This window comes from Conger conger, chromosome 11 (assembly GCF_963514075.1).
Source record: "Conger conger chromosome 11, fConCon1.1, whole genome shotgun sequence".
NCBI classification, from domain to species: Eukaryota; Metazoa; Chordata; class Actinopteri; order Anguilliformes; family Congridae; genus Conger; species Conger conger.
Window position 1 is genome coordinate 33,439,501 of NC_083770.1, and position 12,072 is coordinate 33,451,572.

General features: G+C 43.2%; 2 protein-coding genes across 6 annotated transcripts in view; both read left to right on the forward strand.

The window, feature by feature from the left end:
- The window catches only part of ndor1 (NADPH dependent diflavin oxidoreductase 1), an 8,583-nt gene extending 6,299 nt beyond the window's left edge, over positions 1 to 2,284 (forward strand). For all 5 annotated transcript variants that reach the window (XM_061259922.1, XM_061259923.1, XM_061259919.1 and 2 more), the window contains 4 exons: positions 40 to 186; positions 743 to 861; positions 1,326 to 1,420; positions 1,865 to 2,284. In XM_061259922.1, coding sequence (XP_061115906.1) covers positions 40 to 186; positions 743 to 861; positions 1,326 to 1,420; positions 1,865 to 2,009 — 506 coding nt within the window. In that variant the 3' untranslated portion in view covers positions 2,010 to 2,284. The remainder of the gene's footprint in view (positions 1 to 39; positions 187 to 742; positions 862 to 1,325; positions 1,421 to 1,864) is intronic.
- A 5,693-nt stretch (positions 2,285 to 7,977) lies between these two features.
- Positions 7,978 to 11,713, forward strand: asb6 (ankyrin repeat and SOCS box containing 6). Its single transcript, XM_061261355.1, has 7 exons — positions 7,978 to 8,034; positions 8,825 to 8,951; positions 9,307 to 9,488; positions 9,713 to 9,819; positions 9,930 to 10,038; positions 10,154 to 10,240; positions 10,608 to 11,713. Exons 2-7 carry the CDS (start codon positions 8,845 to 8,847, stop codon positions 11,327 to 11,329), a joined length of 1,314 nt encoding a protein of 437 aa, XP_061117339.1. The 5' UTR covers positions 7,978 to 8,034; positions 8,825 to 8,844; the 3' UTR covers positions 11,330 to 11,713.
- The last annotated feature ends 359 nt before the right edge of the window (positions 11,714 to 12,072 follow it).

A 12,072-nucleotide genomic window follows, 5' to 3' on the forward strand; every position in this document is an offset into this window, starting at 1 on the left:
TTGTTATTTAACTATATTCTGGGACATACCATATTCCAGGGGCGGTCCATGCCCCACTGTGGGTGAAGAAGGGCACACTGAAGTTCCCCAGTGCCCATGACTCTGCTGTTATAATGGTAGGGCCTGGAACAGGGGTGGCTCCTTTCAGGTCTGCACTGTACGAGAGGATAGCCCAAGGCAAGACTGGTGAGACCTCATTTCTCACTCCGTTTCATCCATACAGTTAATCAGGTACATAAAGAATGAGTATAGGAGTGTCACATTGTTTTCCAAAAATGTTATGAAGGGATATGTGTATATTTAAATCCAAGATGGTAGCTCATTACAGTCTGTTGTTAAAAGAAGTGAAATATATTCAATCTGAGTAGAAAGTAAGTTATGGAATCCCTATTTGTAGATCAGATCTGGGTCAAATACATAATTGGTTTGGATTCAAATGCCTTTCTGTGCTTGATTGATCTTGCCTGGTACAACTGAGTCAACCAAATGGACCAGAAGGCAGGGATTGCACTTTTCGAAAGTATTTAATAGGTTCCAATGTACCAGACAAGCTCATTAAAGCGTAGACAAGTAGTTGAATCCAGAACAATTACTTATTTTATGTCTGATTTGTACTACCTTAACTTATCACAGTATTTACATGTTTGTACAACACATGGAACTATTATTATTAGTAGAAGTAGTAGTAGTAGTTGTTGTTGTTCTACATAGCTAATTCTCAAATATCAACTCTCCATGTCAGGCAATGTGCTATTTTTCGGCTGTCGCTCTTCATCCATGGACTTTTACTGCCAGCGTGAGTGGGAGGAGATGGAGCGAGCGAGGCAGCTGAATCTCTTCACTGCCTTCTCCCGGGACCAGGTCAGAGCCATGCAAGCATGAACATATGTGCTCATGCAAACACACACACACACACACACACGTATGCAAACAAACACACTCGCTCATATGCACACACACACACACACACACACACCTATGCACACAAACACACACTCACTCATATGCACACAAACACACTCACTCATATGCACACACACACACGTATGCACACAAACACACACTCGCACATATGCACACACACACACACACACACACACGTATGCACACAAACACACATGAACACACACTCGCACATATGCACACACACATGTATGCACACAAACACACACAAGCACACACAAACCCACACACACAATGGTAGGAAACGCAAAGCAGGAAGGTTGGTCCAGCAGCCAACTAACATGGTATGATAGCTAACATAGCAGGCCTCTGCTATGCCTTGGGGATTAGTCCATTTCTGAGTGCAGTGTCTGTCCTTGTAGGAGGACAAGATCTACGTGCAGCATCGAGTGAAGGAGCAGGCTGTGCTGCTGTGGGACCTCATCACCAACAGCAATGGACATTTCTACATCGCTGGGTACGTTTTCTGTGAAACCATACATTAATAGGGTCTCAAACAACTCTATCTTTGACTCTTTTTAACTCTGCCCCTCAACTACTGTTTTTTTAATTGAGCAAAGAGTAAATCTCGGAGCACTGTCTATATCAGGGATCAGGGAATTAGTGCTACTGATTGGCTACCCTGTCTTCACACCTGACTCTGTGAAGCCAGACTGTAAACAAAGAAATGTCATAATTTAATTTCACTGAAGTTTCATAAAAAACAGTTGCAGTTACAGTTGCTCAAATATGAGTGAATGATAGTGACATCTTCCATCATAGTAGACGAGAATATACCCTGGCTATTAAACGTTGTTGCGAAACCATTTCAGGTTTTTTTATTTTTATTTTTATTTTCCATAGCCTTATGAAATTTCATTCTGGCACTCTGACCCTTTCTTTCACCCGTCTATGCCACCAGTAATGCGAAAGACATGCCGGCGGCCGTGTCCGATGCCCTGAAGGAGGCGTTCCAGAGCGAGGGGGGCATGTCTGCCTCCCAGGCCGAGGACATGTTTAATGCCATGGACAGGACCGGCCGGTTCCAGAGCGAGACCTGGGCCTGATGCCACATCCACGACATCCCCGCCAGCGTCTTCACACGCATGGGGACAGGGGCTTTTCCGGTTCTTTCTCAGAAAAATGGAACTGAGTAGTACTGCAGCAAAGCAAGATGCCCCATGCATTTCAATATAGGCTATGTGAATTTAACCCATTTACACGTTCCAACCTCTCTGTTTATCAAGCTGAAATAATGTATAAGTGGTAAGTTATGTGGTTTATGTAATATGCATATTTTATATGAAATCAAAAAACTCAAATACAAAAACCTGAAATGAAATTATTATTATTTTTGTCTTTATTGCATATTCTGCCTGCAGTAATGGTTTTAAGAATGAGAGTTCTCAATTTCCTGAAATGGCAAGGGTTTATTATACAGATGTAGAAACCCCCCAAATACACCATTCCAGAATTCCACTGAGGTGGCAGAATTGTGCTGAGGCAGCGCAATGATGGGATCAATAGTTCTGAATTGACAAGCACTGTGTCAACATGGTAAACACAGTCTGTTTCCTTTTGGGGGTCTGCAGAGAGGCACACTAATGTAGAATGCCCTACACAGAGATATACAGGCCTATGCAACAGATACTAACTGGGCATTAGGCCTGGGCATTTTGACTGCCTGATGTGGAGGCAGTAAATATGCCCATGGCGAAGTTGAGGAAGGGCATTCAAATAATGCACTGCAAACTGCAAATAATGCAGTCACAAGGTCACAATGGCTTCCCAACAAGAAGCGTAATTATAATCAAAACATTTGTTTTGATTTGATTCTACTGCAAATGTAATACTTTGGGTGAATTCAGCTAAATTTGGCTACTTTTTGGCAAATTGTCTTTGATGCCATTAAAAGAGCACATAATGCACATAATGTATATAATTTGTACTTCCAAATGTGTTTATTTTCTTATGAAGTCAGGTCTCCTCTGTCATTCTTTGTTGAAATGATGTAATAAAAAAGGCCTATTTATGTATCAGATGCCCTCAAGACCAATGCACTGTGATCAGGTCAAATTGGCCACCTATTCAGAACAAAATGGGTCACTGAAACTGCACTGCAAAACCACCATTCTGAACAAAGCAATGAATATAAAATTTTTAGTTTAAATGGCAACTAAACCTTTAACATTTGTGTGTGCATGTGTGTGCCAATGAAATGGAGGTGTATTTGTGGTTGTTAGAATAGAAACAATTTAACAATAGCAAATATATTAAATATCTTTTTTGGCATGCCTCATTGCATGCTTTGCTATGCAATGTTGTGGACACTGGTTCTCCATAAACTGCACTCCCTTTGAGGAATGATAAAGCCTGATTCATGCTGACGCATTATGTGATATAAATGCTCTCAGATTTAGCAGAAGCCATTTCTGAGCTCGCAACAGACTGGGACAGAATGGCAGGATCTGTAGTCTTCTGCAGTCTGCACAGGGAGAAACTCTTCTGTTTGGAGGATCAAATACCTGTCTGCCTTGTCTGTCAAAATTCAAGAAAACATGAAAACTACCAGTTCAGGAGGCTGCAGAAAAGTATAAGGTAACTTTAACAGAATTTAAACTTTAATCATTTAATTTTGCTATGATTTTAAACAGAATTTTTAGTATTTTACACATGTAATTTGTCAATTCTTGGAGATTCTCATTATTATTAGAAAGTTGGGCTTGTAGGGCTGTAATTTATTGAAACCTTGAAATCATTTATCATGATTTTGTATTTCTAATTAAAGTATTGTATGTATTTCTGAGGTGTAATGATCTGCAAAAGGAGCCATTTTAGTTCTCAGGCCTGACTGCAATTTGAGCTCCTGACTACATGTCACATGACTGACAGAGAGACAGGAGGGAGGGGCAGGAGTGTGGAGACATGCTTAGAGCTGTGTTAAGGAGCAGTGTTCAGCATGGGACAGTAGGGTCAAAGTTCCTGCTCAGATTCACTCAGTGAGCACTTTATTAGGTATTTATTAGACTTTCTTTTTTTTTTTTCTTCTGTTGCTGTAGCCTAAGAGGTTTGACGTGTTGTGTGTTCAGAGATGCTCTTCTGCACACCACTGTTGTAATGTGTGTTTATTTGCAATACTGTCACTACTGTCAGCTTTGACCAGTCTGGCCCTGAGCAGGGGCTCTTGTGCTGTTAGGGGTGGCCTGTAGCATAGTGGTTAAGGTAAATGACTGGGACACGCAGTCTAATCCCAGTGTAGCCACAATAAGATCCGCACAGCCGTTGGGCCCTTGAGCAAAGCCTTGAGCAGGGCCCTTGAGCAAGGCCCTTAACCCTGCATTGCTCCAGGGGAGGATTGTCTCCTGCTTAGTCTAATCAACTGTACCTCGCTCTGGATAAGAGCAGCTGCCAAATGCCAATAATGTAATGTAATGTAATGTCTGTGTCGGCAGTGAAGTTTACTGTCGGCCTGTTTCCTCAGTAAAGTGTGGACTGTCATTTCTTTCCAGGTGAAACTCTGGACTGCGCTGGCTCCACTGCAGGCGAAGCTAAAAGTGTTTAATGCAGTGAAACTAATCTGTGATCAAACAGCAGCGCACATCAAGGTCCTGTACTGAGGCCTTTCAATCACAGTGTTGAAAATGCAGCACTGGATTGTGCTGAAATGATGCTGAATAATGTTTATTCCAGAGCCAGGCCCAGCACACAGAGAGACAGATAAAGATGGAGTTTGAGAAACTTCAGCAGTTCCTAAAAGATGAAAAGGCAGCTAGGATCACTGCACTGAGGGAGGAAGAGTCAGAAGATGAAGGAGAAGATTGAGAAGATGACAGAAGAGATATCATCCCTTTCAGAACAGATCAGAGCCATAGAACAGGAGCTGGGAGCTGAAGACGTCATTCTTGCAGGTAAGACCTGTTCACTCTGTGTCTGAGGCTATACACACTGCTGTTAATGCTCACACATTCATTTATATAATATGGGTGATTCTTTAAATTGTTTTGCAAATGACCTGAGATGCTGATTTAAAAAAAGGTTAGAAATTTTAGTTCAATGGTAATAGTGTTGCGTTTAGGAAAATATTGCTGCTATTTTCCTACTAAGTTCGGCGCTTAATCAGTTTAGGATGTTTTGATAATTTTAATAATTCACCTATTTTTATTAGTGTGTCTGTCAGTTGTCAATCAGTTATTATTTGTATTTGTTCTCTGATACAACTAACAGTATCAGAGAAATTTGACCTACATTGTGCTTCAAAGGTGAGGACTCCAGAAGAATGATCTCCTCAAACAAGAACATCAAAATCGTTTCCCGCTTGCGAAGTCACACCACAGACATAATTTTAATATAATATTGAATAATGTATTTTTTTCTTTTTCTTAGTCTTGAACTTCTGTTCTTTAATTTTGAGTTTAATGGCATTACACTTCAAAAGTCTGCCTCCAGGCAGGTTGTTTTTCATGGCCAGCTGATACTGAAAGTTGTATTGAAAAAAATCATTTTCAGTCAAAACAATCATTTCTTCTCATTGTACAATCTTAAAAGATGTAATGAAACACAAATTCAAATGTCTCACAATGACTAAATGTGCATGTTTTTGTCACATGGCTTGCAACACTTTTCAAAGAATCCGCCAAAACTGTAGTATCCTCTAAATCACCTTTTCATGCTGTCTAATTTTTTTATCATCAACCTACAACCACACAATGGACACAGATATTACTATGTTAAAGCAGCACATGTATGTTTCTATGTCATGTATAAGTATGTCATGTATTCAGTCACATACAGTCTCTCAGTGGGGTTGGGCTGTGAGTGTGTGTCCCTCAGTGAGGCTGTGAGTGTGTGTTTCTCAGTGGGGCTGAGTGTGTGTCCCTCAGTGGGGTGGGGCTGTGAGTGTGTGTTTCTCAGTGGGGCTGTGAGTGTGTGTCCCTCAGTGGGGCTGTGAGTGTGTGTTTCTCAGTGGGGCTGTGAGTGTGAATGAAGATCTGATGTTGTTGCTGATACTCTTCTATGGCAATGAAGCCACGCCCACAGCACAAGTGTCTCCTGAATATTATTGCCGAGCCCAGTGCACACTGAGGGTACAGAGTGTGGGAGAAGATGCTGGGGACTGGTCAATACAGTGAGTACTGGGGGCAGGGAGCTCCACATTGTCACTGTACAGCGGGAATCTTCAGCATCCTTTCAGCCAGCTGATGAAGCCAATCAGAGTCAAATTGGTCTTATCTGTGTAAGAGTCTGAGCACCAGTCCTTAATCTCACTGATGCTCAGAATAAAATGCTGCTCTAATGGGGATACCGTATTTAAGGAGAAGGACAGGAGCTACACAAACACTGACAGGCCTTGCTCCCTCATACAGGGATTATACAATGTGTGACTTATGAAATATTGTTAAGGTTATCATGGTTGTTCTTGTGAACCCCAGTTTATATCATGAGGAGTCCATTGTGTCTGACGGTTTCCCTTTGTGTAGATCAGTGCTGACATCTCATTCTCTTTCCCTTCAGCTCCTGTGACTCTGGACCCAAACACCGCATTTCCCAAACTCACTGTCTGAGGATCTCACTGAAGTGCCTGATTTGTGTCTACCTGATTGTATGCATTGCACTGCTGCCACACAATTGGCTGATTAGATAATCACATGAATAAATTGGTGTAATAAAGTAAAAATGCTCCTAATAAAGTGCTCAGTGAGTATATATTATATCCTACTTCAATTGCTAGTGCCAAACTTGAATATTTTTTATACCTTGAATTATTTAATGTATGCCAGCAATAAAGAAGAAAACAGCTGATGTTATTGTGAATGCTAAAAATTCTAAGGTATATTATGGTATACCATTGAATATATTGCAGTATACTATGTGCGGCTCAGGCAGTAAGAGGAGTTGGCTGGCAGTCGGAGGGTTGCCGGTTTGATCCCCCGCCTGTGCTGTGTCGAAGTGTGCCTGAGCAAGACACCTAACCCCTGAATGCTCCTGACGAGCTGGTCGGCGCCTTGCATGGCAGCCAATTGCCGTCGGTGTGTGAGTGTGTGTATGAATGGGTGAATGAGAAGCATCAATTATACAGTGCTTTGGATAAAGACGCTATATAAATGCCAACCATTTACCATCTATAAATAATTATAGAAAATACTTCCTAATATCTGTGCTGAATTTATCTTTTCCTAATTTTATATTGTGCCCTCGCGTTCTGCTAAGCTCACCCAGAAGAGTCGCAAATTCTTAAAATATATAAAATATACTTTCATTCGCAATATGTATGCCTTGGAGCATTGCAACAACACCTTGATGAGCAATAGCACATTCAAACCTCAGTGGCACAATGCTGCCCCCTGCAGGAACCAGTGGCTCTGATAATCAGGCGTGTCTCACTCCTTAAAGGGAGTGCAGTTCATGGACAACCAGCGTACACGACATCGCATAGAAAAGCATGCCAAAAATATATATTTAATATATTTGCTATTGTTAAACTGTTTCTATTCTAACAACCACACATACACCTCAATTTCATTGACACACACATGCACACAAATGTTAAAGGTTTTTTTTTTTTCCAACACAATTTTCTGTTTTGCCATTTCAACTAAAAAAATAATATTCATTGCTTTGTTCAGAATGGTGGTTTAGCAGTCCAGTTTCAGTGGCCCATTTTTCTGAATAGGTTATTATTATTTGAATGCCCTTCCTGAACTTCGCCATGGGCACATTTACTACCTCCACATCATGAGAATGCCAGAGGGTGCAGCGAACACACGTGAACACACACTCAAGCATGGGCATGCACACTCACTTCTAGTAACAAATGGGGAAGAGTACTTTTAATGATCAAAACAAGATATTCAATGAATTTCCATTTGGTGTCCGTTCTAGGAGTATTCAACATGTTGTGCATTCTAGGGTTAAATCGCAGACTGTGACAGAGACAGTTATGTCAAACTGTCATTCTTTCCGAAGAGAAATTTCCTTTGATCAGGAAATCCATATATGGGCAAATGTTTTACTCTGTGTTACGTCAGACTTCCAAGATCTATAGCGAACCAATCTGGACAGAGCTAGCAGTATATGCTTCCGCTTTCTTGTTTGGTGAGTTGGTGTAGTTAGGCTATCTGTAATGTTTTGTAGAATGAGAATAAATTATCTTGCAATATATTTGAAGAAATGTTTGTCAAAATTTGCATAATTTGGAGAAGTCACATTTTAGTTCACAATTACAGATTTTCTTGCCTTTAAGAAGTGTAGATGGCTGGCTAGCTAAAAACACAGTACTGTGCATGGAAATTCTATGAAAGCCTTAAAGCTATTTGCCATTGACTATTTACAAAGACGTTCTGCTATTTAATCGGGTTGTACAAATTGGAGCTGTCAACTGACAACTTCACTGGCTATCCGACTGCTATAAAGTAAAAGTCATGTGTGACTTTCATTCAACACAAATACAGAGGATAGGAATGCTAACATGAAGGAAGAAAGCCAGCACGTCAATTCAATCGACAGGTTGCTGGGTGTAAAATAGGTTGTGTTCTTGGCTAATAAAGGGGGAGACCAGGCGTTTGCGTCGCAATTTTCTTTGTTGTTTCATTGGCATACACAGGTCTTCTTTTCTAGACGCATTCTGCACGTAGTCCCATGGATCACATCCGTTAACAGCACATGACCTTTATCCTTAACATCAGTTACTGACGGCATCATCTTTTTGCAAGGGTTAAAAATGAACACGTATGCAAAACATAGCCTCAAATGCTATATATCTGCAACTACACGTTGTGACATTTCTCCATGAGCTGGAATATTTAGTTTATCTTATTGAGTTCATTGTCCGCTAATGCGATTGCAGTGTCGAAGTCCTCTCACGCACTTCGTGTGTTTTCCCCAGTGAAGAATAGAGGGCAAAGCATGCCTTTTCTACACGGCTTTCGCAGGATCGTCTACGAGTACCAGCCACTGGTGGACGCCGTGTTGAGAGTCGTAGGGGTAGAGGAAAATGCAAGTCCCCAGGGCAGGTGAGGACAAAGTCATATTTTATATATTTAAAAATATACCGACTGGTGGTTCAACGGTGTAATGTCAATCGTTACGAATATTAATACCTATCATTTGGAACCTTTTTGAAATTCGCCTAAATCTTGTGACATTAAAGTAAGGTATGTAGTTGAAACCATTTACAACTCAAGTAATCGGTCACACAGCTTCACTATCTTTGTGAATGCTCGATATTTTAAGGCTAATATCTGGGTTTTCCCGGCTGAATATTCACATCCTAGTTGCCCTTTAAAAACGGCCATCATCACTTAACCCATGATCTGTGTTGCGGCTTAACAGAACTGTGACAAAACATTTTAATTTTTTTGCTGACAGGAACAGTAATATGGAGGAGGAGGGTGCCCTCTGCCATTCACTGGTGGAGTTGCTAGAGAAAGAGTCACAATCAGTCGTATTTCAAGAGGGGATAAGCTATGCCCTGTTCAAAGTTGCAGAGCATGGCTTGGTCTATGCCGCCGAGGTTCTCCTGCGCTATGGGGCAGACCTGAACTTTGAGGGTGAGTACCACCAATAGAAAGGATAGTTTTACATCATTATGTTAATGCTCTGATTCTAATTACACTCATGAAGAGTAACATGTAGAACTATTACCAATATTCAGAATTATCTCTGGCTCTATGATCATATTTTTAAGTGTACATGTGTACCTGGGTATTTTCATATGTAAAAAAACAAAACAAAAAAAACAACCATTCTTAACATAAAATCCTATTTCACTTAGACCCTGTGTCATACTACAACCCCCTGCATATCGCAGTGTTGAGGAACAGGCCTGAAATGGTGAAGGCCCTGGTGCGTCATGGGGCCAGCATCTGCAAGCGGGATCGGGTGAGTGTGATGGATAGAGGTGCCAACCACAGCACAGCACTTCTTTGATTGCCACTGCCACACTTCCAGGGGATTTTTACCCAGTTGGTTAACATGCTGCGTCTCTGCAGATCCATGACTGCAGCCCGTTGGACCTGTCGAGCGAGGAGCTGGAGAGGCTGCCCTGCTTGCACCTTCTCCTTGATTTGGGGGCCGACGTCAATGCCAGGGACAAGACCGGTACTGTGACTGTGCTTGTGTATTTTCTTGTTTTAATGTATTTCTTTTTTAGTTGAAAAGAACAGGACAGAATATTTCTCATCTCTAACGTATTGGTTACGGTTGTCTTTCACAGGAAAGACAGCATTGCTCCATGCCTTCGCCATCAGCGATGGAATCACTGTGAACAACACGGCCAACATTCAGCTCCTTCTGGAGAAAGGTATCTGTCTCCCAGTCCTGTGTGCAATTGCTTCCAGAAATATGACTGCTGTCCCACTGTCCTTGAAGCAAAACAAGACTGTCCTTTTTCTGGCTCAATGTTGATTTCAGTTAATCATACCTAGTAATGTCAGTCTGCTTACATCGCTACATTTAAAATCAATGTGTTCACTTTAATAATGGAAGTAGCCACATTTCATGCTTAATCTGACTGTTAAAACAGTATTTTCACTCTCCTTTGGCCGCACATTTATTGTGCGAATTGGCTACTGCAGAGATTATAAGCCCAGTTTTAAAGTGGAGCAAGTAGTAATATTACTTTGGTGGGCCTTGTTTGTGTTTGAAATGTCCCCTCTGGCCTCCGTCAGGTGCGGACGTCCAGGCTGCCACAAAGGAGGGCGAGACGGCTCTGTCCTCCCTGGTCTTCCTGGTGAAGGAGGCGCTGGAGGGAAACGCGGAGGACGTGCGCGAGGTGGGCCGCTTCTGCCTGGCCGTGACGCGGCTGCTGCTGGTGCACGGCGCCGACCCCAGCTGCTGCGATGGGGAGGGGGCCGATGGCGAGCCCTCGCTCACCCAGACCTGCCTGGAGCACTTCGACCTGCTCTTCCCCCTGGCCGTGCTGCTCCTGCAGAGCGGCGCCTCCTTCCGCTGCTCCTGCCGGGGCGCCCCCTGCTGGACCGGGCCGGGGCTGGTCTTCGGCCGGCTGGCGGCCGCCCTGCAGGAGAACCCCGACCCGGAGGTGGCTGGCGAGACCTTCGCCAGGGCGGAGCTCCTCCTGGACCTGGCTCAGGTGACCACGCCGACCCTCCCTGTCACCTGCAGGCTGGACCCCCCCGTGGTTTCAGAGCAGGACCGCCATGGACAAGCGGTCCTGGACTTCCGTCATCGTGTTTGGGACCGGACCGGACCACCCGCCCTGCGCTGCCTCTGCAGGGCCTCCATCCGCCAGAGCCTTCAGCCCTGGCCGCTGGAGAGCAAGGTGCAGGCCCTGCCCCTGCCCGACCGGCTGAAAGAGTACCTCGTCCCTGAACTCACGTATCAACCCAAACCTGGCCAGGACTGCTTCAAGCCCCACCTGCCCTCACGCTGAGCCAACTATGGCCACCAGAGGGCAGTACAGGGCATGCTAGCACTGTGGGAAGCAGCTCAAGACTTCCTTGCCTTTCACATGTGACATACTGGTCAGTTTGCCAGCGTCAGTTAGTGACTTGAAATGGATGCCGACCTTGGGCCTCTGAGGGTTTCAGATAAGGATATTGCCTTGCTGAAATGCACCTGAATGTCGACTGTGCCAATTTGAATGCAGGTTTATACATATTCATGTGAAGTGTGCAAGTATCAATGGTATTATGAAATGTAGACATTATGGACTTCCACTGTTGGGATAGCTCAGCTGGAATGACAATCCCTTAAGAAGCAAGCTAAGATATGGGGTGGAAAGATATTTTTCATAATAAAACTTTTAATGTTCTCAGCCACCTTTTTGGGGTATTTCTTTTAACCCATGCATATACTGGATTCAGGGACATGCTATAATACTGCCTGAATAGTTTAATCTACACCTGTGGTCCTCACTCCTGGTCCTGGAGAGCTGCAGGGTGTGCTGCTTTTTATTTTCATCAGAATATCAGCAAATGATTCAGACCCAACAAAGCAGTTGAGGTTGAGTTCACCGTCTAATTAACTGCTTTAATTGCTGAGTTAGAACAAAAGCCAGGGCAGCTTGCGGCTCTCCAGGACCAGGAGTGAGGATCACTGGTCTACACCAACACCAACTCTCTGATGGTGTTTCCATGATCACTGGTGAGGTCATGCCCCCTATGGTTTGTAGAC

What these genes read in the sequence shown, in the direction of transcription:
- asb6 (XM_061261355.1), top strand. Translation starts at nt 8,845, where the DNA reads ATGCCTTTTCTACACGGCTTTCGCAGGATCGTCTACGAGTACCAGCCA. An exon ending in AATGCAAGTCCCCAGGGCAG is followed by an intron (nt 8,952 to 9,306) that starts GTGAGGACAAAG and finishes TTTTGCTGACAG; the next exon opens with GAACAGTAATATGGAGGAGG. An exon ending in TCAGCTCCTTCTGGAGAAAG is followed by an intron (nt 10,241 to 10,607) that starts GTATCTGTCTCC and finishes GGCCTCCGTCAG; the next exon opens with GTGCGGACGTCCAGGCTGCC.